Source organism: Excalfactoria chinensis, chromosome 4 (genome assembly GCF_039878825.1).
Source record: "Excalfactoria chinensis isolate bCotChi1 chromosome 4, bCotChi1.hap2, whole genome shotgun sequence".
NCBI lineage: Eukaryota > Metazoa > Chordata > Aves > Galliformes > Phasianidae > Excalfactoria > Excalfactoria chinensis.
The window spans coordinates 23,535,830-23,560,387 of record NC_092828.1 but is presented as its reverse complement, the minus strand read 5'-3'; the positions used below and the strand labels follow the sequence as shown (position 1 = coordinate 23,560,387).

Sequence of the window (24,558 nt, the reverse complement as noted above, 5' to 3'; positions counted from 1 at the left end):
GTTAATTGTAGTGTTCCTAGTAATGACAATGAATGAAAGCATACACTCTCTTAAGTTGTAGGTATTCAGAGTTTGTTACAGCCTTATGGTATGTTTATATGCTATTTATCATATCTTGTGTGATGTCTGTCTGCTTCAACAGTGATGCTGTATACCTGCACAAGATCTCTACAAGAATAATGATTCAGTTTGCAAAGTCAAGTATTGGAGAATTAGCTGGTGTTTTAATATGATTAAGATTGTCATAAGGCAGATGCGTATGCAGCTTTTGATTCTAGTACCCTGCTGACTTTCAGTTCTTGATCTTGTAACTGCTATTCTGCTATTCTACAGTTTTCTCTAGAATCTAAGAAACTAATCTTGGTCAGAAGAATTTTTATATCAACAAAAATGCTTTTTTTTTTTTTTTTTTTTTTTTTTTTCCCCCTTCTTCTTGAAAACAGCTGAGCCTTCATCTCAGTTTGCTGCTAGTATCTGACACGCACAGTTTCAGTTCTTTTAGTTAAAGTTCAGCTGTTTGTTATTGAAACATATCCCACATATGATGAATATTGCTTAGTGACCTTCAGTACTAAGCAGAATTATCAGCTCCTCCTAAATTTACTTCACTGTGATGCTCAAAATAATTGAGGCCCTTTATTAATTGATGATCAGGATACCATTATATTTTTTTTTTCCAGCTTGTCATAGTCAGGGTCTGGTAGAGTGCAAAAATGGACAGTGCATTCCTAGTGCATTCAAGTGTGATGGAGATAATGACTGTAAAGATGGAAGTGATGAAGAAAACTGCAGTGAAAGTAAGGATATATCTCATTTTACTCTTACTAAGCTTGCATTGTCTGTTTTCTAAAGTACCATTAGCTAAGACTGTCTGTCAAATAGAATTCCTCTGCATTTCAGATAACGCTTTTCAAAGCTGTCAGGCCTCTGCTTTCACAAAGTTGTTAGCAGAGTTTTATTAGTCTTTACAAATATTAAAAAATTGAAGGAACTGAGGTGATATTTTTAACATTTGGTTACTTGACTTGATCAGCAGTTTATTGACGTAAAGAATATATATCCCCTTTGCATGAAGTGGTTAGAAAGTGATCCCCAAGGAAACTGTATCATATGGAGAAGGATGTTCTCAATCTTATTTGCATCAGAATTTGTGAGTCAAAGAAAAGTGGTTTTTACACATTTACTGATGATTTAGTGTGGCTAAAAGATACTATGTGGGAATTGAGTTTTCAGTGTAGTGAATGACTGTATAAAAGAAAAGGAAAGAAAGCATTTTTTGGAACCCTGAAATATGTTTTTCCAAGTAATTTTGTCATGGAATACATTTGATTGTCACAATTTCAGCATTTTAATGTATTGTTCACGTGTAATTGTCCTTATTCTGGAAAAGCTTCAAACTGCAGCTTTTCTTTCAGTGAGATAATCTATAATGTATTTCTCTTATGACTTATTTTTAAGAAACAGTGAATTTTAGTTCTTGTAGACAACCTTAATGCTGTTAGGCATGGGGGTAATAGGACAACCTATTCAAAAGATAGCTACACTGTGCTATTTCCTAAGCTTTATTTCCTAATGAACTAGTCTGGGAGATAAATCCTTTCTATGCAGTCCCCTCTATTCTCATTATGTTTTGAGATCTTCCTACTCTAGTTTAAACATCTCCATTTCAAAAGAGAAGCTTAATTATCATCATTCTCCTCTGCAATTAGTGAAGAGAATGAAAAAAGTTCTTGCAGGAAATTTCTTTCAGATTGAACTGTAGCAATCTAAAAACCAAGGATCAAGTTTTGTCTTTATTTCTGACTGCCTAATTTCACAAAATAAATACTTAGGTGTGTTCTTCATCATTTCTGATGTCCATCCTCAGTTTTGTTCCATGATATCTTCAACTCTGTCTTTCTCTTGGATGATAATGAAGTTCTTTGGTATATGTATACCCAGCATGAGATTAAGGAACAGTGGTTCAAATGTTGGTCTGACCAGCTTATTACAAATCTAAATCAGGAAGATGGGGAAGGGGAGGATGGACGATTTAGTGTGATGGGGAAGGGAAGGCAGGTGAAAGAAAAGATCAAAAGAGGCAAGAATTGCATAAAGCAGGGACAGTCACCACCAGGATCCAGCAGCGATCCTGTTGCAAGATGTTCCGATGATCTGAAGCAAAAGCATAGCAGGGAGAGCAGCAGTTGTGTGGCCAGCCTTGGGCAGCAAGTGTGTAGCAGGAAGAAGCTGCAGGGTAAGTTCAAGAAGGAGGCAGCAGGACTTGGGTAGCAGGTCCAAGAGAGTCCATCAGCAAGCAAGCCTTTTATAGTGAGGGATTTGATGGCAGATACCTTGTTCTTCTTCAGCATGCAGGTCTCAGGTCTTCTTAAGCATGCAGGCATCACACTGTGAGGAATCTGATGTCAGAAACCTAACTTCATTGTTGCTGATCCCTTTTTTATCCTCCTTTTTTTCCTGCCTATGTGACATCCCTGGGTGCTTGGGTAACAGTCATGTGTAGCATCCCCTGAGATGGCCATCTTCCTCGAGATAAGCCCACACAAAAGACTGCTTCCCAGCCATTCATCTGCAGCTTATCTCTCTTGTTGCCCCTGGCCTTGTCCACCTGTGTCCCTCAGACAAAAATTTGTCAGCCCTTCATCAGGACTTGTTTGGACTTGTTATGTGTCCTTCAGCAAGCTTTAAGTCAATGGTATAAAAGAATAATCTCTTATTACAGAATTTGGACTTCTTTAGTTCCTTGCACAGTCCATGTAAAAGCTGGGCAATTCTAGTTTGCAACTTTCTTTTGTGTTTTGTACATGTGTGCATATGCAGTTGATTTCAGCAACTAGAGAAAGTGTCTTAGGACATATGAAGCAGAGAACTTTTTGTATTTAGTGTAAGTTAAAAACCTGAAATGTCTAGCAGAAGCAGTGAAGTTAGGTCTGAAGTGATCTGGAATAGTCATTTTGTTGCAAGCACAGTGAACATGAGAAATCAAAATAGAAATGTGAATTCATGTCTGTGTAAGGATACAAGGACATTGTGTAACAGTACAAAGATACGCATGTAGGGATTACAAACTAACATTGCTTTATCTATGCCCAAATGAGAAAAACAGTCTCCTCCACATGCCTTAGGGAAGTTTATTTCCTTCAGAAAAGGTAGGGTATGTCATCTATTAACATTACTTCTGCCATTCATTCTGTGAAAGTAGAAATCTAATACGAATGTACTCACAGCTGGTTCTGTGATTCCCTCAAAACGCAGGGTAATGTGTTTATAGAAATTCATTGTTAGCTGTGCTGTGATCAGAATCTACACCGTAGAACACAGAGTTTTAAGTTGTTGAGAAACATCCACCATAGGAAAAGAAGGAGATGAAGCAAACTTTTAAAATGAATTTTAATGTGAAGATTCATGATAGTTGTAGCAACAAAAAGGTTTTTCGTTACCTTTCAAATTCCATTTTGCAATCAAATCCTCCTGGTCGGTTGCTACAGCAGAAGAATATATTTGCATTATTTCGATAGATACCACTTGTGAAGGAAAGTAAGCCCACAGAATTAGGAAAAATGTAATTGCAGTGTCAGTTCTTTGGGACAGGATGCCGGTTTCTTCAGCATCTTATATATCTCCAATGTAAGGAAGCTGAATTCAATAGAAACACTAAGCAGTTGTTGCAATAAGCCATTTCAAGGAGGATGAAATGATAAAATCCAAACTATTCAGTCCCTGTGTACATAAGTAATAAATTACTAATTTTGCAAGACCCATTTGCAAGAGAGAATTTAATGGCTTGGAAAGAAACTAGAACTGCTATGAGAGAGAGAAAGCCAAGGGTTTGTTAAAGAAGCTATCCAGGAATTTTGTTCATAAACTTTTAGATGAAGTACTGGTCTTTGGTTATGTTAACATCCATCTTTAGGATCATAGAGTTTTGGGGGTATGGGATTATTATTATTATTATTATTATTATTATTATTATTATTATTATTATTATTATTATTTACTAGCCAAAGATGGGCAACAAGGCTTCATCTCTGCGAACTTTTTTCAGGATAGTTTATTGTCCACAAAAACGATCATAAAATGAGAGAAAGATTAACTGTGTGGCACTCAAGAATAATTCCCTGAGAGTATTCTCTTTTAATTAGTATATATTGTTCTCTTTGAAATCCAGTTTATGTGACCTTTCATACTCTGCCACAGGCAAGATCATAGTAGATGGCTTTCAGAGCTCCATACTTCTCTGTCAGGATTTGGGAACATAAGGTATCACATTGAGGACAGGGATAAAGTGGCATTTGGACAGCTTAGCACACTCATTTTCCTTACCCTTCCTTATTGCACTTCCAAAGCTGTAGGGTACTTATTCAACTGCATAAGAGAAATAACAAATTGTTATGAGTCTCTGTATTTTCACATCACAATGCTTCAGTCTTCTTTATTAGCTTGGTGCAACATTAGAATAGTAAATTTCTATTTTTCTCAGGTCAAACCCTCTGTCAGGAGGGAGACCAGAGATGTACTTCCTGTCCTGATCCATGTGGAACTTCTCTCTGTGAGATGAGAAACAGCCAGACAAACTGCAGTAAGTAGGTCACATGCTTCATACTATCATTGTTTTAGGGTGTTTTAGCGTATAATGAAGATGCAGGGTAGGGCACAGTAAATAATACTTTTATTTACTATCTAATGTCACGGTGTGTAAATGATTAACTGTTGAAAAGAGCAAGGTTGAAACAAAAGTTTCATCATAAATCCTTATGTAAGAAATACTTACAATATTTGATGTATTTTTGCTTTTTGTGAATTTTTGATATGTTCTTAATGAATGTTTATAGTAATACTTTTTCTTAATGCCAAATCAACCCTACTGTTTACATAAAGTAAACAACAAAGTGTATGTGAGATAAGGATTTATGTTAAAAACACAGGAAAGCATGATAATGTGTTTAGTAGTCTGAAAAGTTTCAGCCCTTTTCTCAAGGAAGAATTTTGATATAAAATCTGGCTAATCTAGTTATTCTTCTAATTAATATGTTTGTAGAGGATCAGGATATTCCAGACTGTGTATCTTTCTTACTAAATCCTGTACCATACAACTCCATGCAATCCTCTCATGCCCACTGTACACTTGCCTTTTAAACCAGGGTGTAACTTTAGATTCAGAAAGTTTTTTTGTTTGTTTGTGTGTTTGTTTTTTAAGTAAAAGCTTCAATATGGGACACTTCAGCACATGGCCAGTATAAGCTTGCCTTTACTTACATATAAATGTGTAAATGTGTGAAACATTTACATGTGTAAACATCCTCTTTATCTTATGTGGAACTGGAATTCGTTGAGCTCCAAATTGTCTTTTACCTGCTATCTTGTACCTTACACAAGTACAGTACTTTATACTTCCAATAGTCTGGCTCCATTTGCTTTACAACTTTCCATTAGGTAACTATTAAAAGCAACAAGTTTTCCCCTTAGCTTTCTGTTTTGATGGCTGAACAGATCCTGTTTTTGCTGCCTCTGTCTGTATACTCTATGTTTCTAACAACGTCTCTAACCTTCTTGGTGGCGCACCACTGACTGCATTCCAGTATGTCAATGTCTTTCATGAATGAGGAAGCCCCAAACCAAACAATACTTTGAACATGCTTTCACCAATGCTGAATACAAGCAAATTACAGGTATTTTGTCATAGATAACAGTCAGGATAATCAAGAATAATTTTTCCATGATAAATTCACACTGGCTGTTCCAATTCACGCTTACTTCTTCATGTACAGCCATCTTCTGGAAGGACGTTGCTCCATACCCTTCATTTGGGCTGAGGCTAGCATGACTGGACTGCTGCACTCTGAATCCTCTTTCTTGCCATTCTTAAAGGCAGCTAAATTTCTTGCCCTTATTTTCCAGTCTGATGCCAGGGTTTCCATGACCTTTTGAAGATGATGGTAAAAACCAGGCCTTCAATGATGTTAGCCAGTGAAAATTGAGATAGAAAAGACAATGAGTACCTTGGACATGCTTCTGATCACTAAGTCCCTTCCCCCACTGACCAGCAGACCCCCATTTTTTCAACCCTTCCTTTTACTGCCAGTGTACTTGAAAGAGCTCTTCTCATTCTTCACATTTCTTAGTAGGTTCAAATTTGGCTGAGCTCTGAGATCCATCCTTGTATGCTTGGGAAATGTCTCTCCATCTTCAGTTCCCTACCCATTCCTTTGTCTTCTGTATATTTTCTCTTAAAGTTTCAGCTCAGTCAGGAAATCCATGTTTAGCCAAGATAGCCTTCTTCCTTGGTACACACTGGAATGTTCTATTGTGCTCTGGGGAGGACCTCCTTTAAAACTAAACTGTTGTGGTTCAAGCTGATATTGACATAGTTAAAGTACCCCACAAGTACCAGGGCTGACAACTGCAAGGCATCCCCTAGCTCTCTAAAGGTGTATTCATCTAGCTCCTCTTTTTCTAGAGGGATTTTGTTGCATATTCCTACTGTGGAATCTGACATCTCTTGTGTTGGCCTGTCCTCTGATCTATGTCCATAACCAAATTATTCATGTGAGAGGAAATCTTCCATGGTTATTGAAACAGTAGGTTTGTTGTATCTTTTAATTTACTCACCTGTTCTTCAAGAAGTATTTAGAAAATGTTATATAGCACAAAACTAATAAGAAGCCAGTTTAAAAACAACAACAACAACAAAAAAAACAAAAAACCAACAACAAAAATTAATAAAAGGTGAGTAATTTAAATTTTCTTGATTGAAATCTGAATTATCTTCATTGAATTATCTCAGTCATTTTCTCTTTCCCATCTTACAGTTCTGGAAGATTGTTGCTTGCCTGCTGAGCAGCAAGCAATGTATTGTGGAATACACATACTGGTCAGGGAGAATTATAACATTTTAAGTGGAAATATTTTCTCACCAAATTTTGGTCAGTAATCTGTGGCTCTCAATAAGAATAGTACATAATCTGAATTAGACTTCTGGATCATTTCTCTTTTTCCCAATTCAGTCCGGTAAATATGTAATTGTTTATACAAAATAGAATGACTAGTGTATTTGGAAAAGATTTTTCTGCTACAACATCTGGAATTACTATGGTCTTTTTTTCATATCACTATTGCTTTGCTGTAAAACTAGAGTTACCTCATCTTTGGTAAGAGATTAGAAATCCCATGAAAAAATTCCCCTGGAATTTCTCATTTTGACAAAGCACCATTTTCTAACTCAGATATGTCTTTTGTTGGAAAATTCCTGGCTAAGCATAGGCCGCATTTGCAATATTGAATATCATGGGTGTTCTCAGTAAGTGATATCTCCGGTCAGTTTAGGCTGGCTTCATAAACTGGTTATACTGTATTTGGATAACAGAACAAATATCTGAAGAGACATATGTTTGTGCATAAGAAAGTTAGATCCAGACAGTTGTATCAGCACCAGCTGAAACACAGGATGGTCTGCCTGAATGTCAGGAAATTCTTCTTGGGTAACTGAGCACTGGAACAGGTTGCCCAGGGAGGCTGTGCAGTCTTCATCCATGATCTTCCAAAGCTGTGATCATGGGCAAATAGCTCTGAGTCGCCTTGCCTGAGTAGGGGTTGGATCAGATGACCTACAGAGTTCCCTTCTGACCCAAACCATTCTGTGATTCTCTGAAATATTCCGCTCACTTCTGTTGAAATTGTAGTTGGGAGAGTTTCAGACTTACTACAAGTGAACAGCATATCCTCATATCTAGCATAATATACAATACTACTGTGTTTGGAACCAATTCCCGTATAGCAGGTAGTACAATTTAATCATAAAAATACAGAGATATTAAAAATAGCTATAAATACATTAGAATAACACACAGTGGATTCTGTCCCTAGTTCCCCACTCATTAAGTTGTACAGTAAATGGAGCAGCACAATCTCTGAAACTAGGATTGACATCAGAAGGAAAGATTAACATTGGGAGTTCTTAAATTCAGTCAGATGTTTCCATGGCACATGTGTTCTGAATGTTACTCTGGTTGGTGACTATGGAGGGTTGGATGTAAGATTCAAGGTAGTTTTTTCAAACCTATCATTACACTTTTGCACATAATTTGATAGAATCTTTCTAAGTACAGTGTGAAAATTTGCAATGACAATGAAAATGTGAAGAGCTGTTCTACAGCAGCATTTCAAAAGGCTAGATTTTATTCTATAATTTACCTAAGCCACTATAAATGTGAGGCATATCAGAAGAGACAACAATATTTGTGTATTTCTTCTCTTTGCTCTTGAAATTATTATATTATACAAACACCTGGAGCACTGCATGTAGTTTTGTGTTCATGAAAAACTGATGAGTATGTAAAATCCTGTAAACATCAAGAGAAGGTGTTTACTGGGGAAAAACTGAAACTCAAAGAATGAGCTGATCTGAGTGCAGCAGTTTTCTCTTCCAACTCAGATATTCTATGATGCTATAAAATTCGTAGCGAAAAAAAGGAAATGGCTTCCATATGAGTAGAATTTTTGACAAATGATGTCTTTGAACAATCTCATACACTGCAAAACTGGGACTAAGTGGTTTGAGACAACAGAAATAGTTAAATGTTGGCAGTATGCAAGGGCTTAGTAGGGAGATAATCTCTGTCCAAACTGAGCTTCATGTTCCTCACATTAGAGAGGTAAGTACTAAAAAAGATATAATAGCGAATATCAGTCCAAGAAACAATGGCCATTTCCTCTGTTTAAATCAATAATTCACTGATGAATCTTAGGCAATCTGATCACATACTGTGCTGGCAACTGATATTAGCAACTCTCTGGTGGAGAATATTAACATTAATATGTTCTTTCTTCAGTAATATGCAAATATCTGAAGTCTTTATAATAAATATCTTGCAAATAGTATACTTTTCTCAAGCTACATTTTCTCATATTTTTAAAGTAAGTAAAATTAAATGTCATTTAAACACAAAATGTGATGTATATATGACTTAAAATGTCATATTGGTCTCAGTACTAAATAAAAAACTGAATTTCAATTTGAACTGAAATTCTGTATGTTGTTTTCTGATGTGATGAAAAACTGAAAAAAAAAAAAATTTGGGAAGGAATGCGAAATCTGCTCAACCTTTTAAATCCTAACTATTCAGACAGTTCAATATGGAATAACTCACCTAAAAATTGATGATTCTTATGTATAGCCAAAGTTTGTGTAATTGTATGGACTGGTAGCCTGTTGTGTTTTTTTTGTTTTTGTTTTTGTTTTTTTCCCTTGTTTATCATTCCCATTATTACTACCTATATCTTACTTGAATTAAATTATTTCTACTCAGATCCTTTTATTCAGTATTTATGCAATTTGTCCCCATTATTCCTTTGTATATCAGAAGATTCCAAGATTTTTGCAGATCATGTACTATAAGAACAAAACCAAAGAGAAATAACATTCTGTTTTTTATACAGAGAAATTTTATAATCTCTTTCCCTAGAGATTTTCATGATCTGACTGGAAGAAGACCTGAGAAGCCTCATCTGTCCTCAAAGCTGACTGTACTTTGATCAACAGGTTAAACCACAGAGCTCCTGTGGTCACTTCTAAGCTGAATTACCCTATAATCTTATCATTATCTTTGATAATTGCCCTTTCAGTATGGAGACATGTAGCATAGCACACCAGTAGGAAGTGTATTAGTGTGATTTCTTCTATAATTCACTTAAACTTGAAATGTGTTTCTTAATTTTAATATTTTTTTTAATGGTTTTATTTTTGTGGAAGGTCAGTGTGAACCAATTACTCTGGAACTCTGTATGAACTTGCCTTACAACTACACTAGTTACCCAAACTACCTGGGGCACAGGACTCAGAAAGAAGCTTCTGTCAGCTGGGAGTCTTCTCTCTTCCCAGCCTTGGTTCAGACCAACTGCTACAAGTACCTTATGTTTTTCGCCTGTACAATCTTAGTACCAAAATGTGACCCCCATACAAATCAGCGGATCCCACCTTGCAGGTACTATACTACACTACATTTATTTCTTAACTGACATTGTCTGTTAAATTAGTCTTTCTAATTTTTCTGCCTTCATTGAATATGCCAGAAATTTTGCTTTGCAGTTCCATGGAAAGAGGTTTCTGAAGTATTTAAAAGAAGGAGAGGAACAACAGTTCTACTAATTGTCAAAATGTATAAACTGGGTTTTTATTATGGAGAATTTCCCACTTCAGTTTGATTAGAATTGCACTATTATGTTAGATATTTAAATGTAGAATGAATTAATTAGATTTGGAAAGTTCTCATAATACTTCTTTGCATTTGTATAACATTTTATGGAAAGCCAGAGCCAAATACTATTAATGACAATGAAGATTTTAATGCATTATTATATTTCTGAATTAGAGGATTGTCATAAAATGTAATGTCAGATTAACTTTCTTCCACCCTCATCGATTAATATTACTGTGCTTTTAAGGTTTATGCCAAAAGAGATCTGTTCCTTCCCATACTGCATTTCTCTCTTTTCCTGGTCTGCCCTGCCCTGTCCATATTGATGAATTAATACCTAGTGCACTGAAAATTGCAATGCATTTCCTAAGGATTCCTATTGTTTAGCATTTGTTGACACATAAATAATGTTATTTGTCCAGTGACATATACCTTCTTGTTATGAGCTGATATTGAGATGTGGGAAAATTTACTAAGATAATTTAAGATATTTATTCTCACTTAGGAACATACCAGGTATGTGATTGCTTAGCCCTGTCCAACATGACTTTGAATGTCTCCAGGAATGGGGCATCTACTATACGTACAGACAACCTGTTCCAGTGCTTCTCTACTTTTATCATAAAAATCGTTTTTCTTGTATTCAACCTAAATCTCCCTTCTTTTAGTTTGAATCTGTTTTTCCTTGTCCTGTTACAACAGACTGCTGAAGAATCTGTCACCTAATTTGTTTCTAACAGTCTTGCATTAGATACTGAACCACTTTTAGACCACTTTTGGGTCTCCCAGGAGCCCTCTCTTCTCCAGGCTGAATAGCCCCAGCTCACACAGCCTATCCACACAGGGCAGGTGTCCCATCCCTTGGATAATCTTTGTGGCTCTCACATTTCTCCTGTACTGAGAACTTCACATTTGGGTGCAGTAATCCAGGTGTAGTCTCACAAGTGCAGAGCAGGGGGGCAGGTTCTCCTTCTTCAGTCTGCTGGCCGCACTTCTTTTGATTCAGTCCAGGATATTGCTGGCTTTGTGGGCTTCAAGAGCACATTGTTGGCTCATGTCCAGGTTGCCATCCACCAGTAGCCCCAAGTCCTTTTCAGTAGGGCTGTGCTCAATCCTTTTGTCCCCCAGATTTTATTGATAGTGTGGAGTTCCTGTGACCCAGATGCAAGACTCTGCACTTGGCTTTGTTTGAACCTCGTGAGATTTACCTGGGCACACTGCTCAAGCCTGCCTTGGTCTCTCTGGGTGGCATCCCATCCCTCAGAAATGTCAGCTGTACCACATAACTTGAATGGCAAGCAATAGCTTTTGAAAAAGGCCAGCTTTGTCGAGATAGTTGAATGCACTGAGAACATGTGAATTACAGAGTTAGCTTGGATGTTTCAGCTAACAAAATCTTTTCTTATTTTTATTTTTTTATTTTTAATTTAATCACAGTATTATTATTACTTTTGTTTTTAGGCATCAGTTAATAAAATAATTTCTTCAGTTCAGAAACTTGAGGTCATAACATAGTGAGAGTTGGCATTTTTGATACTGAGAAGAATTTTAAAGGAAATTCAAAACTATGTCATATCTAACTAGATATGAATGAATTGACATTGATTAGCTAGGCTGCAGTTGCATGACTGTTTTCTTTGGTACATTTTGTCTCATTTCATGCAGACATGCTAAAAGAACTCAGCCTGTACTCTGTATTCAGAAGCTATTAACAGACTAAAAGCATCATTTTAGAGTTATGCGCTAGATGCATTGCACTCTGCTCTACAGAGTGTGTGGTAAATAAAATACGCAGCAATTACAATGTAGTACAGCAGCATTAATGTCTTCATTCTAGCTGCTGAAATCAATGTTGAATAATATAGTGCAGAAAAACATTGGCTCTCCTTCATATAATCCCCCCAGCAAAATGAAATTTGAGAAGAATGATGATGTCTTGTTTTCTCAGATAGGAATAGAGAAGGATCCTTTAATTGATCCTAAACAGACCTATATGCTAGGTTTTGCTCACTCCACTTCTTGAAGCTTGCAGGAAAAGGAGGAACAAGCACAATAAAGAAACAACAACATCAACAAGGAAAAACAGGTCAAAAGTTAAAGGCAACATGATGAAAGGAACAAAATGCTTTCCATGAAAATATGCTGTTCCTAGAAGAGAGACCTGAAAAATTAAGCTTTAATGCAAAGCAAGCTAAAAATGACAAAAGGGAAAGTGAAAATAAAATAGAGATGGATGGAATCCTGTGGTTGAATATTTTTCAAAACATAGGAACAAAGGAGAACTTTCTTTGAAGCAGCAGTAGAAAGTCTAAGCAATTACAGGTGTAGAAGTTATGATCTAAAAGGTACGATTGAATGTATTGCTGAGTCTAGAGATGAGACACTATTGTCTTCAAAAAGGTAAAAGTGAACTACTATGAGGAAATAATTCACTAGGTTATTTGCTGGGGGCTGAACTAGCAAGCAACAGTTGTCAAGAGAGCTACAGGTCAGATAAAGAAAATTATGAATGCGTATGTATATAAAATTACAATAGTAGGAACATTTTTAAGAAAAGCTGAGACAAGTCACCTATCAAATATGTGGCATGTTTCTGTTAGAGGGAGCAATGAGAAGAATGTTGAGGTTCTTATTGCAGATTGCATAGACAATATTCCACCAAAGTGAAAATCAACATTTGAAACTGATACCATGACTGGTTATACTAATACTATTAATACTGACACTACTGAACTCATTTAAAGAAGAGTAAGTTGAAACAAAGAGGAATTCAACATACCACAGATACAAGAATGTTGTATTGAACAGCACCTCAGCAGCAGTTCCAGGCAAAAGGAGTCATTAAATGTTTAAAAGGAGAATTTCCAGTGATGTATTTTTGCTTTGTAAATTTGAGGCATCTGTTTAATTTGAGACACAGGATATCAATATGGATGGAATGAACTAAGTTTACGTGAGGGGTCCTGTGTTTTTATGATCAGAAAATAAATATGCAACAGAAGGTCTATACTAGTGTCTTTTTCTAGATGCGATGGAAGCTTCTGTTGCGTTAAATGCAAGTACCTGACTGAAGTGATCTGTGCTTTTATTTTATTGAACTTCCTGGGTAATTGTTTGTTCTTTTGTTTGTGAGTTTAAATATATTGTCTTTCTGGGACCACATTTCTAGAAAAGTCTGCGTAGGAGTATTTCAGCCCTGCAGTTCCTGCACTGTATTCACTATGTGCATCTGAAATACTGTCAAAATATTTAGAACTGCCTGATCTTTTAAACCTTAAAATTTCCCAGAGACAAAGCTTCATTTCAGCACTACACTGTTCTTTAGATGATGTGCATGGTGTGGTGGTGTCTGAGGTAGTAGCATCATCAGAAGAAGTAGCATTTTATTGGTACAAAATATGATTGACGTTTTTTCCTTGATGGAGAACAGTATTGCTTGTAAAAGTTTTGCTGCCATCCTTATGGAAGAGAGGATATTTTTAAGTAATTATATTTTGTTATTATAATTCAGATACATTCAGGGACATGATTTAGTAGAGGGCTGTTAGGATATTATGGTTAGGTTGTGGTTGGACTTGATGATCTTAAGGTCTTTTCCAACCTGAGTGATTCTATGATTCTATGATCCTATAATAGTTTCTGTACAGTAATTTTAACTCATGTTCCAACAGAAGAAATATATCTATCTTTATAGATATTTATATTCACATATAAAAATATAATTAACTAATTTTTCCTTGATCATCTTCTGTAAATTTGGCTAGGATTATTAACTACTAAATACAGTAATTTCTAAGACTTTTACTCAGTTATTCTGTGTAACTTCACTTTATCTCCTCAGGACATTATGTGTACAGTCTAAGGAACGCTGTGAGTCTGTGCTTGGGATTGTAGGTCTGCAGTGGCCAGAGGATACTGACTGCATTCAGTTTCCAGATGAGAACTCAGACAACCAAACTTGTCTGACACCAGATGAAGATGTAGAAGGTATGTATAGCAAAAATTAGAAATTGTGTTTCTGAAGATAATGATTTATGGTTTGGGTTTTTTTTGTTTTTTTTTTTTTTTTTGTTAGTTTTGCTTTCATACCTTCCCTTTAAATTATAATAGGTCATGTAGAGTGACTTAAAACATTCATGTTGTCTGATAACTGCTGTAGGAATGATTCTAAATCAGTTATCAGAGAATTCACATGCCTACTGTTTGCAGATAAGAGGAAGTTTTTGTAAGGGTAAATTACCCTCAATCTTTGAAAGTCAGTGTTTGAAATTTCTGACTGACATCACATCTACTACTTGTTTGTATTTGTACTTCACTTTTTAAAACCTATCTAGATGATATAATAATGATTTTCTAAAAAGAAGTGAAGTCTTGGCAATCTTAAAAAAGCTAAGTCCCATGACATCTCTGAGAGAAATATTGTAAGTTTAGTGTCTTTGCTAGCAATTGTTTGCTCTTTTTAAAAAAAACTATTGTTTTTTGTTTGTTTGTTTGTTTGTTTGTTTTAAAGAGGGATGTGTCCAGTCAGTAGCTACTGATAGATTTAATTTTTTTGAGTTCAGCGATTACACTACTCATGAGTATGAACACGAAAGAAAAGAATGGAATTGCCTTACATTTCTACATGTTCTTTGTTCTGTATATTAAGAATGACTGTGTAGTTGTTTCTTCTGCCTCAGTCATCTCATGTGAGGTCTGTGGGGGGATTCTGACCTGCCTTTGTTCTTGCCAAAGATGTCACTGAAATGCTGGGAAAACTGAAAAATGATGTGTGCCATTGTACTGATCATTGTTATCCTTTTCCTCCCACTCACCTACATGGTGATGACAATCCTTCCAGTTTTTTATCTTGCTTAGTGAAAGCAATGAGTGATAGCTATTTGGTCTGTAGTTTGTTTATTGAAAATTTATTGCTAATGAGTGTAATGAAGTGTTCTGAGAAGCCACCAAAGCAGGTATAATAATAAGTACTGTTTCTTCAAGCAAAGTCAATATCCAGATATATCACTTGGGGAGTTGTATAAGATGTAAAACTCCATAGTAATGAAATCCTTTGTCATGGGACTCTGAGAGACAAGGAAATAAATTCAGCAAAAGGCTGATGGAAAGGAATTAGTAATCATGATCAAGCAGTATGTAGGAATACAAAGGCAAACTTTTGGCACACCTTGGTCAGCTATTGGAAATTGCATTCCACTCCATTCACGGTGCAATTGTTAAGAATAGTTACCTAATACACAGTTCCAATTTATTGTTTCACAAGGTTTCTGTTCCTGTCATTTATCATTCCAAAACGGTCACAGTAATAAATAACCACACACATGATGATTAAGCTTTCTGCTTATTGAGTCATGTTTCTGTCTGTTCCTTGTCACTGACAGAGTGCTCACCCAGCCACTTCAAATGCCGTTCAGGGAGGTGTGTCCTGGCATCCAGGAGATGTGATGGTCAAGCTGACTGTGAGGATGACAGTGATGAAGACAGCTGTGGTAAATAAATCATATGAGTTGAGGGGCACTTTCCAAATGAAGAGTAGCCTAGTCATTAGAGGTTTTTTCAGTTAATTGAACCATTGCATGATGGTTCACAGGATAAGCCCCTTTTTCTGAAAGAAAAAAATGTATTTGAAAGCAATTATTTGAAGACTAGTGATAGTAAAAATGCTTTGGCAAGAAATTTTCGTGATCAATGTCAACATAATTTATTATATTTTATAATCGAGATTCTGCTAACTTTGTTCTATGATGTCTGAGATTTCATGTAGTAATCAAGATAAAAGATGCTGCACATTTAATTCTTCTGATATTGCTGGAAGTTCCAATGAGCTAAAATATAACTTCCCAGCAGTTTGTATCTTGAATCTGTAAATGCAGGTTTAAGTATATACATAGAAACGTTCTCATTGTGGTATATTAACACAAGATATGTGTTACTAAAGTGGATTCCGGCTAACCTAAGTATAAAGTAGTAACCACAAATTTTATTCTCTGTTACATACAAGAGTAAAATTATTGTAGAGAATCTCTTGGCTCTTTGCTTAAGGGGATATACTGAGTTTGAGTATAACCAGCAAATATCTTGTTCACTGTTTCCTTGTACGTGCTGGCAGGAGTATTCTGAGAAGGCATTTAATACTATTTCCTACCATTCTGTGTAGGCTTTTTGGAGTTCTGCACGTTGTCCTGCTATTACAAGGGGCAAAAAGAAAAATTACAAACCATACAAACCATAAAGAATTTAGAGAGAAGATGTGAATATGAGTAAGGGATTTGAATATTCTGGCAGTGTAGAGCTAAGGCGTACAGTCTTTTTTTTTTTTTTTTTTTCAAACAGAGATTAGATTAAGAGCTGAAGGAAGTTGTTGCGGAGGCAAAATATCTGTGGTAATAAAAGATTCTCCTCTCTGCTGCAGATACACACACAAAAAGATCCAGTATCTGAAAGCTGAAGCTAGATTAAAATTCAAGCTCAACACTTCTATCAAGTTATCTCTTATAAGAGCAGGTTGTTTTAATTCTTGATATAGTCAAGGCATAATTTATCAGTGAGGAGCAATGCATTCTAAGCCTCAGGGAGTTTTCCAATCAAGATCATACTCCGCCTGCTCTTCCACACCATTTACATCCCCTGCAAAAATAAAGAAAAGAGAGAAAGAGATGATAATCAAAATAAGATTTAATTTAAGAACAGTTTTGGATTTCAAAGGCAGAAGTGATGATCAGAGTAATTATTTCAGAGTTGATAATCTTTTTGCCTTTGAATTGTCTTGAATGTCCTCCTCACCAAATATTCTTTGCTGCCACTGTTTTAACTCCTTAGAACACTAATTTCTGTGTGTCTTTTAGGATAATTTTATTCTGCTAGTCATTAACATATGAAATATTGCCCTAATATATAACATTAATTTTTCTAGTGGATCTCTCTTCGTCTCTGTAGTCTAGACAGAATGTCACTAGCAATCAGCAGAATTCTTATCAGCATCTATAAATATGGAAAGCTCTATCTGCTAGGAAATTATAGCTGTCAGAGTGACATTACATTGACCAGAAGTAGTGTTGTTACTGAAGAACAGACAGTCCTTGTAGAGCTCCAGAAGTAACCGTCTCTGACGCATTTATATTCCATGCTTGTTGATCTTCCCGTATGTAAATGACTAGCTCACATTTTCTTAGCTGGATCATTTAAAATTTTATACCACTAAGTAACAGTCAGCAAGCATTTAGTTACAATTATTGAAGTGCCTTTAAAGAAAGTCATAGCTTTCATATGTTGAAATATCTTTCCAATGCAGGGAGGAGGAGGCTGGTGAAGACTAGCTACAGTGTTTGGATAATTAAGCTACCATTTCCTGAAATGGAAGGTAGAACAGTCTAATGGGAGTAAGGTATACTTTGCCCGTGAAAAGTAGAGCTGTGTTCGGCACAACCTATCTCCTCTCATTAGGAATTCTTATCGTACCTCCATGTGATCTTTGTAGGGGAACTTTCAGCACTGAAGCAACAGTGAAGTCTTAAGACTTGAGAATGACTTAGACTAGAATTTGAGAAGAAAATATGAACAAGAGTTTTGAATGTGAGACTCTTGAGTGTGTTTCAGGAAGGTGTGGGGAAGTTAGTTTCTTAAAATTATTATTAAGAAGTGAAGAGAGTTTGGGGTATTAAAGACGCTTAATTGTAATTGATCTTATTAATTTACTGGCTGCTGAACAATGCCTCTGGCAGAGAGCAGAAAAGGGTCCTAAAAGAGTGCTAATGATGCTGAGGAAATAACACTCAAAATAACACTCAAAACAAGTATTGTCCTTGTCTATTTTTTCCAGTCTGTTTTCTGACTCTAGTGTTTTAGCTTAAGAAAAAAATGTGGACTTAATGTCAAGGACTCCCCTGCAATGTACAGGGAATTCAGTATGAAATAATTTTTGTCCAGGGGGCTCTCTCTATTTGTCTACAGTGCCCTCAAAAATAATTTTTGCGGAGTCATGGAACATTTCACAGTATAGCACTGTAATGTGCAATGAAGGGAAAAAACAAACCTGAACTTGATTAATTGTAAACACCTCCTCTCAAAAACTGTGAGATTAATAAATCAGATTTTTTAAAGCTTTTTTAAATTTTATTTTGCCTTCATATCAGATTTCTAACTTGACTGACATTCTTTGCTCTTTATTGAAATTGGTTTCAATTATTGCAAATATTATCAAGAAGGAGATCTGGAAAATGGCCATATTTAAGAAAGGTCTTTTGTCATGTGGAATTAGTCTCATGGGTTCAAGTGTATTTATTTATCTGTATGCTTAACATTTTTAATGTGGTTTATTTGATCTAAATAAATAAAGCCCTCTGCATATCCAGTTACAGTTAAACCTGGTCACATTCTTCCAGTAATCGTGTGAGCTAGTAGTGATTCACAGGCACACATATTAGTAAAATAATCACTTCTGAAATAATACTCAGAAAAAGTGTATTTACTTACTAACTTAATGTTTTTATATTGCTGCAGTTCCAAATCCAAGAAAACAGAGGTGCTGTTTCAGATACAGTGTGTGAGCAGAGACCAAAACTATTTGTCTGAGGGTGCACCAAGGCTGTCACCTGAATTTGAGCTTGGATTAAAATGAAAACTAGCATTGTCAGCTGTAAAACAGGCCAAACAAGGCAATCAAGCCACCCATTTTATTTAAGAGAACAGGTTTTAATGGCTTCCTCTAAAATTAGGATGTCAGGTGTGTAGGATATTAGTATGCTAAGCATTCCCTTGTTCAGCCAGTGTCACAGCAAGGTGCTTTATTAGTTGGTTGAAAACAAGTAGTGAAATAAAACAAGAGAAAAGATTTTTTTTTCTAAAATATGCTTCAAGTTATTCCTAATATCCTGTAGTTGACAAACAGAAGTTATACTGTCCAAGCACTTTGACATATTCATCTTGAAACTACTGCAGCTGGTTAGCAGGACTCTGAAAAGACAATTATACTGTTTGTTCCCTTCCTAACTATGACTCCTCCTGAATATTCATACGTCCATAGGTTCTTCCTTACATTTTCAGATTGGCCTGGTCACACTAAGAAAACTGCTTACGCTCAAAACTTCAAGTATCTCTCTACCTTTCATTGTGATTTGTATTAGATTCTTATCAGCACTGCTGAAAGAATTTACCTTTTTCTATGCTATTTTCTGGGGGTTCCATACTGACCCAAGATTTAATTTTGAAAGGTTAAGGATCTGTGTAAAGGGCTGCTCCTATTTTATTATATTGGCCCATGTCCGAGGTGAACGTAGGTGGGTTGGCAGTAGAGGTTGAAACTTCTCAACAAGATTCCATTGTGTGTTGTTGCTGTGTGACAGATGGCAGCAGAGGGGCTGTCTGACTAGATGGAGTGCATGTGAGGAAAAGGTGTGTCACTGAATTCCTCCATGTGGAAAAAATTGCACCCATGGACATTCATCAGCGTTTGCTGGACGTTTATGGAGGCAAAAGAGTGGCTGTCAGCACAGCGATGCAGCAAGTGGTGCATTTCAGCAGTTGCAATACTGACAGTAGTATAGCATGCTATGTAAGCTTTTGTTCATCAGTGGCAAAAATGAACGGCTCATGGTGGTTTCTATGTTGAAGAACATAGCACAGAACTTGTGCTATCAAGCTGTATTATTGTACTCTTTGTATCTGCTGTAGTTTCCATGGTAAAAAATATAAGGCATTACTTTCAGAGCAGCCAAAGTAATATGCTTTTAAATATGCCACTGACTCCAGGATTTTAAATGATTATATATTAAATGCAAATACTTTTACTTTATCTATCTTTGCATTTATATTTATTATATATATAGTAAATACACTTGAAGAGTAGTGATTGACCTGTTTTGAGACTTCTGAGCAAATGCCTATCGCATTATTTACAGCATATGTGTAGCATAGTATGGATTATTATTTTAAAAGCAGTAAAGTGTGATACACCTTATATCCATTTAACAAATATGCATTGTGGCAATTTTACTTCCATTTTTTTTTTTTTCATTAGTAACTATTTTGCTTAACTTCTAGAACTGAAAATATTTTGAGTGTTTCAAGATTACTAAGGAGAAACAAAATAGATGATTTGATACTGCATGTGATTATTTGAAAACTTTGCTTTTCTGTCTCCAGGCTGTAGAGAAAGGGGTCTTTGGGAGTGTCCTTTGAAGAAGCTCTGCATCAAGCACACAATGATCTGTGATGGTTTCCCAGATTGCCCTGACATGATGGATGAAAAGAACTGCTGTAAGAGTTTTTGTGGTTTTAATTCTGCGAAGGGCTGGTAACGTTCTTAGGATCTTATGCTCCAGAACAACCGGACGTAAAAGTGTTCTATACAGACAAAAAGGCATAGTTATTCTCTGTTTCCTTTTCACTCCTTCCATGGCACCAGTTTCTCTTTTTCCTCACCTTTTGTCCTCTGGTGTTCGCATCCCTGGATCCTTGCTGTCTCCTTGCTCACTCCAGGCCTCTCTATTCCCCATGTTTCTTCTTCTCACATCTTCTTGCTTTTTTTCCTACTCTTCCACAGGTCAAGCAACTGAGGCTGAAGACCAGCTTTATTGAACAGGGGACTCCTTGAAAACAGGAAAAAAACCCAACATAGATACCTATATATATACACACATATATCTGGTGTCTGGAGATGATGTCAGGCTTTACAGGGAGATTATACAGCTTTCATCTGCAGCTTTCGTCTGCATGTAGAAAAGAAAAATGAAAGTTCAGCTTGAGTTGACACTGGTATCAGACAACAAAAAGTTTTTTTTAAGTGTATCAAAAGTGTGAGGAATTCTAAGGAAAACAGTGGGCTGCATGTCAGATCTGTGACTACCTTTGCCCTTCACATTTTTGTTCCAGTCTCTATGTGCATTTCATATTGGTTATTCTTTTTCTCAGAGTGAACTGTGATTTTCCTCCTTGCAGCATTTTGTGAGAAGGATGAGCTTGAATGTGCCAACCATGAATGTGTGCCACGTGAGCTTTGGTGTGATGGACAAGCAGATTGCAGTGACAGCTCAGATGAGTGGGACTGTGGTAAGTTTCTGCTCCAGCATACTCTACCTCAAAGTGATGTTTGGGTTGATGGTAGTATCAATGTATTAATAGTAATATTCAATGGTGATTTGGTTTAAAATGCAATTGCAGTGGTGGAGAGATCTCCCAGTATTACCAAAGGCAGACTGGATTCAAATTGGTGAAGCAGGCAAAAAGGTGGGAAAAAGGAAAGAAACGAAAAACTCAGTGTTAAGTGTCACAGTACAAAGATACAAGTAAATAACACTGCAGGGAACTTCTAAATGATGTGTGAAATCAGGAAAGTACTGTGGACAGATGAGAGAGGAAGAAAACATGCGGATGTAGAATTTAGTTAGGCAAAAATTCTAAGCCCTGATTCTGTACTCATGAAATTCAGTGTGAAATTCCCACAGTGCAGTGGTGCAGATTCAATCTTACAAGAGGTAAATAGTTCTAGTAGGTTCCAAGTGCATGTATGTATGTACATCGTACTGTCCCTGTAGTATGATGAAAACTGCCAATGTTAACCACATACAGAGTAGGTCTTGTGCTTTTATACATAGGACTCTAAGCCTTTTTCTTTAAATAGAAATTAGATTTAAAAAAAAAACAAATCAAAACACTAAAAAGAAACAGATTGAAAGCTTGTAGTATATCCTCTGAAAAATCAGTTAGCAAGCATTTATGTTTGACAGTTTATATTACTAAGTTTTAAGATGCTTTGTATCTAATTTTACATACAGAAAAAAGACACGATATTGCTTACAGAAGCCAATATTTTGCATTCATATTAAGCAGCATAAATGTATAATATTAATCATTAACATTAATAAACAACAACATTTAGTAAAACCCATGTATCTAAGAAGAAATGTTCTAGAACTGCAAACTGGAAAAGGCATACTCTAAAATTGATACTTAACTTTATTATGGGAATAAAAGCAAAAGCCCTCTCAGCATACAGCAATAATGTGTAACAACAGGTTATATTAACATTACAACTACTCAAACAAAAATCATTAGAACAGTTTAACTAAAATCACCATGTATTTGGGGGAAAAATGTCCAAACATTTTTATGGAATCTTAGAAAGAGAAGGATGTAGATTTCTGCTTGTGCAATTTGGAATGCTTTGAGATGCTTTTTATATGTGATAAAGGTAGTTCACGTGCTTTTAAACGTAGATTAAGAAAGAAGTAATGATTATGATCTTTCTTGTTAAAAGATGCTGTTAGTTTTTTTCCTTCTTTAATTATACTCAAATATCAGTAGATAAGAATTATACAAATTACTGAGAGTCAAACAAAGGTGTAATTCCTACGTCAAGCAACATTCGTCCCTCAAACTACCTTAGTGATTTCAGTTAAATTATTTGTAGGGTAAAATATGTAACAAGACTAAGACTGTCAGAAGCGCATGCTAACCTCTGCTGTAGTGATTATCTAATCCTCTAGATGTCTGCTGTTTAGTGTCTTACACTGTTCAACATTATCAAGATTCTAATAGCCATGGTTGCCTTGGGTTTAAATTGTATTGAGCATATGAAATCAACAAAAGTGACAGCATCTTGGAAGAATGTAGCCATAGGTTTTGATATACCATACATAAAACAAATCATGTGAAATAACAATAAAGTTATTTTTCTTTTTCTTCACAGTTACCCTGTCTAAAAACATGAATTCCTTGATGTTTCTGACCGTTCACAGGTCAGCTGCTGATAATCATGTTTGTGCTGATGAGTGGCAAGAAAATTTGAGCCAACTGGCCTGCAATCAAATGGGTTTAGGGTAAGGTCAGTAGTTTGTAGCATTGGTGAATTTCTTAGGACAGTGGAGTGATAGATATTGATGCGAATGATCTTTGATCACTGTGACCCATGCAATATTAGACTTAGTATGGAAATAACAGGGAGAAATGAAATATTGAAAATTTGTGAATTAAGATAGAAGCAAAACCAAATATCTAGGCACTTTCACCATTTTATGAATGTTACATGATTGTTTGGAGTCTTGAAAAGACAAAAATGTCCTGGAAAACATCAATATTCAAACTTGCAGTTATTTCTGAGGCTCAGAATTGTTTGGAAATATGTTACTCTGTCTTCCTAAAAAATCAGTGCAGACTTGTCTCTCAGAACACTGGAAAGTATCTCTGTGTTCTACAATAAATACAATGTGATAGGCTACCAGATATATTTAATTTAGATATCTCTAAACATAGAATTGCTAATGGTAGAACTTTCTGGGTGTATCTCAGAAAAAAAATAAATAGCCTCTATCGATTTTTCATATTTCATGCACGCTGTCATCTGCTTTGACATTCAAAGCTGTCTTCTGCTAAGAAAAGACAAGCTTGATGGAATAGAAGGATATTTTGCCAGTGTCTTACCCCCTAATTGGGTTAAGATATTTCTATCTGCCTTTGACCACCACAGATATTGACATACAATCTTATTCTTTGTACCTTTCCTTAGGAGACACAGGAGGATAAAGACCTTGGCTTACGTTGTCTGCATTTAACCTACTCTGTATTGTCTGCCTTTCTTACACATAGTAGTCATGTACTAACTGATTTTGTGTATCTAAATAATATTGAAGTAAGAAAATATTATTATTACCATCAAATTATTATTATTAAATTTATTATTATTATTGTTTTTACTATTAGATAAACTCTGATGACTTCCTTTTTTCCCATGGTTTATCTGGGGTGAAATTATCATCAGTAGAAGCTTATATGTTCCTTCTTCTTCAGTAGGGTCATATAGCAGAAGTAATTTTCAAACCCTTTCCTTCTAAGAAATGTGTGAGACACAAATGCTTCTTATATTTCACAAATCCACTTTTTAATAGGGAAAACTCATTGAAAATTTTCTATAAATTCTTTTTAGTGACAGGTGATAATGTGAAGGGAAATGGGAAATTTCAGTTCAAATCTGAAATCTGTAAGTTCAGTTTGATGCTAATTTTCAGTTTTAGCTTTTTCTTCCAAGATTCAGAAAACCGAAGTAGTGTGTATTTTTCCCTTTCTTAATGTCCCCCTTTTTGTTAAGGCCAACTGAAACTTGATTTTCTTAGATATTTTCCAAAAATGTGGGAACAGCCGCTGCTGAAAATAGAGTATATTAATTGTGAAGAAGAACACTGAGAAAAAGTTTCGCATACCAGAACATTTCATAAAGGACAAATATGAGTTAATACAGTTATTTGACTTTTCTTTAACATGTCCTAGGGGTTCAGTGAAAATGTTCCAGTAGATAACATTTTCTGTGTGGGGAGAAGATTGAATAATACAATAATAGTCACTGTAAAATCTGACCTAAAACCACAGATTTCAT

General features: G+C 35.7%; 1 protein-coding gene across 6 annotated transcripts in view; it reads left to right on the top strand.

Annotated features, from left to right (window-relative positions):
• CORIN (corin, serine peptidase) overlaps nt 1-24,558 on the top strand; it is a 117,224-nt gene that overhangs the window by 74,347 nt on the left and 18,319 nt on the right. For 5 of the 6 annotated variants that reach the window (XM_072334879.1, XM_072334881.1, XM_072334883.1 and 2 more), the window contains 8 exons: nt 681-797; nt 4,481-4,579; nt 9,749-9,980; nt 14,035-14,180; nt 15,575-15,682; nt 20,334-20,447; nt 21,129-21,239; nt 22,879-23,008. In XM_072334879.1, coding sequence (XP_072190980.1) covers nt 681-797; nt 4,481-4,579; nt 9,749-9,980; nt 14,035-14,180; nt 15,575-15,682; nt 20,334-20,447; nt 21,129-21,239; nt 22,879-23,008 — 1,057 coding nt within the window. The remainder of the gene's footprint in view (nt 1-680; nt 798-4,480; nt 4,580-9,748; nt 9,981-14,034; nt 14,181-15,574; nt 15,683-20,333; nt 20,448-21,128; nt 21,240-22,878; nt 23,009-24,558) is intronic. The other variant, XM_072334880.1, reaches the window with a different exon arrangement.